Consider the following 2181-nt stretch of genomic DNA (forward strand, 5'->3'; position numbering starts at 1 on the left):
AAAAAAAATGAATAAATTATGTTAAACAGACGAAAATAAGGACAAATTTGTGGGAAAGAGAGAGTATCTATAAGTAGATAGCGCCCCATAGAAAACAAACAATACAGAGAGGGGGGGAATAAATTCGAGTCGACAGGTGGCGGAATCCCATTGGCCATAAGTGTGTGCATATTTCTGGCAAAGACGGTCAGTCGACTCGTACAGAATATGAATATATATATTGTGCAGTTCCTCCTCGACGTACTGATACTGTAACAAACTTTCATTCTCTCTTGCTCCTACTGTCTGTCCGCGTGCTTTTTAATTTGTGCTTGATAATGGAGCCGGGCAATTTCAACGGCTCAGATTTACCCATCGCCGCCGCCGGCTGTTTCATCCCGACCGTCGATCGGGATCATAACCATATGCTCACCCTCTCTCTCTCCCCCTTCCGTTACTCTCCACCGCCTCCTCCCGTCGTCGCGCGGCGGCGATCAGCACGGAGCGCCGGCGAGGAGAAGGAGCCGAACATCATCCCGCCGTACGAGTGGGCGACGAACCGTCGGGCGACGGTCCACAGCCTGGCTTACCTGGTCTCGAAGGAGATAACCGTGATCCGCGGTACGGTCCAGTGCCGGCGGTGCGAGCGGCAGTTGGAGATGGAGTTGGATTTGCAGGAGAAGTTCGAGGAGGTGGCGGGGTATTTCCGGCAGCACAAGGCGGAGATGTGTCACAGAGCTCCCAAGGAATGGCAGTGTCCGGTGCTCCCTCGGTGTGGATACTGCGAGCAGGAGAACTCGCTGAAGCCGGTGATTTCCCCGAAGAAGAGGTCCATAAACTGGCTCTTCTTGTTCCTGGGGCAGATGATCGGGTGCTGCACGCTGGAGCAGCTCAAGTACTTCTGCAAGCACACCAAAAACCACCGCACAGGGGCCAAGAATCGGGTACTCTACCTCACCTATTTGAATATCTGCAAGCAACTCGATCCCAACGGGCCCTACGATCTCTAACTCATCATTTTCATTTTCCATATATAGATATATGATGATGTCTTTAACTGTCGTCTGGGAATTGAATTAGCTAGGGTTAGGGTTTCTACCACATCCATGATACGTAGGGAGATGCTCTTTCATCTCATCTGATAAATCTTGGCTTGATCATGTCGCTACGTGCTTGCCTACCTATTGATATATTTCAGTTAGTGTTTCTCATTAACTAAATAAGTAATATGCTGCCTTGCCTGCTCATGTCGTCGTTCAACGTCCTCTCTCTTTTGTCCATTGCTGAAAACCAATACAAGTCATGACACTCTCAGTTAGTTAGTAGGGTCGTTCCAAATTATTTAATTAATTAATTATATATCCAAATGACTGACAGTCCTTTAAAAGTAGTTAAAGGTATATAAATAATAATACTGTATGTATTTACCCTATGCAAACAATAAAGCCAAAACTATTATATACATGTTCATGTCTGTCTGTTTGATTAATGGATTCAAAACCAGAACAATAACATATCCCTTGCTTTAATTTAATTTGTTATCGAAACTAGGGGTGGACATTCCAATCCATAGGATTCTATTTAATTGGATTTGTGTTTTTTTAATTTCTCAAAGAAATATGTACAAATTTTTCGGATTAAGAGTACCCAATGAAAAAATCAGGTCGGGATCACGAAATTTCATACCTAAAACTCAAATGATACCCGACTTTTATTTTTTAAGAAAATATAATATTATATTTTTCATAATAATATAACTAATACAAATCATAGACCTTAGAATACTATAAGTTTTCAATATAATATAAATTTCACTATTAGAATTTTACAATTTGATCTCGAAAAATTGGTTCGAAATTTGACTACTTCCAAACCAACTTCCTTTTAACGTGGAAAGAAGACTTTAACTAGTGTCAAAATTTTCAAAATTATTTTATAAAGTATCGGAAGAAGACTTTCACTAGTCTTGGAATTTTCAAGACTATTATAGTCTCAAAATTTTTGAATTTTAATCTAAAACTTCATTAGTAATAGCGCCGGCAAAAATTTTAATTAGTTTCAGCTTTTCAAAATTAACCTATTTCAAATGCCCACATAATTTTTAGAAACTGTTTCAAATAGTTTTAGAATTTCCAAGAAGAGTTACATAGCCTCAAAAATTTGGAGTCTAACTAATACTTTTAATTAATATATAATAATAAA

General features: G+C 39.8%; 1 protein-coding gene across 1 annotated transcript; it reads left to right on the top strand.

Moving 5' to 3' along the window:
* The first annotated feature begins 317 nt into the window (after nucleotides 1-317).
* Nucleotides 318-1002, top strand: LOC127252490 (uncharacterized). The gene has a single exon (XM_051276682.1). It carries the CDS (start codon nucleotides 318-320, stop codon nucleotides 987-989), a length of 672 nt encoding a protein of 223 aa, XP_051132639.1. The 3' UTR covers nucleotides 990-1002.
* Nucleotides 1003-2181: the final 1179 nt, after the last annotated feature.

Source organism: Andrographis paniculata, unplaced genomic scaffold, assembly GCF_009805555.1.
Source record: "Andrographis paniculata isolate CXL003 unplaced genomic scaffold, ASM980555v1 Contig46END, whole genome shotgun sequence".
Lineage (NCBI taxonomy): Eukaryota > Viridiplantae > Streptophyta > Magnoliopsida > Lamiales > Acanthaceae > Andrographis > Andrographis paniculata.

Bases quoted from the DNA above. Each gene is read 5' to 3' on its own strand.
- LOC127252490 (XM_051276682.1), top strand. From the start codon at position 318: ATGGAGCCGGGCAATTTCAACGGCTCAGATTTACCCATCGCCGCCGCC.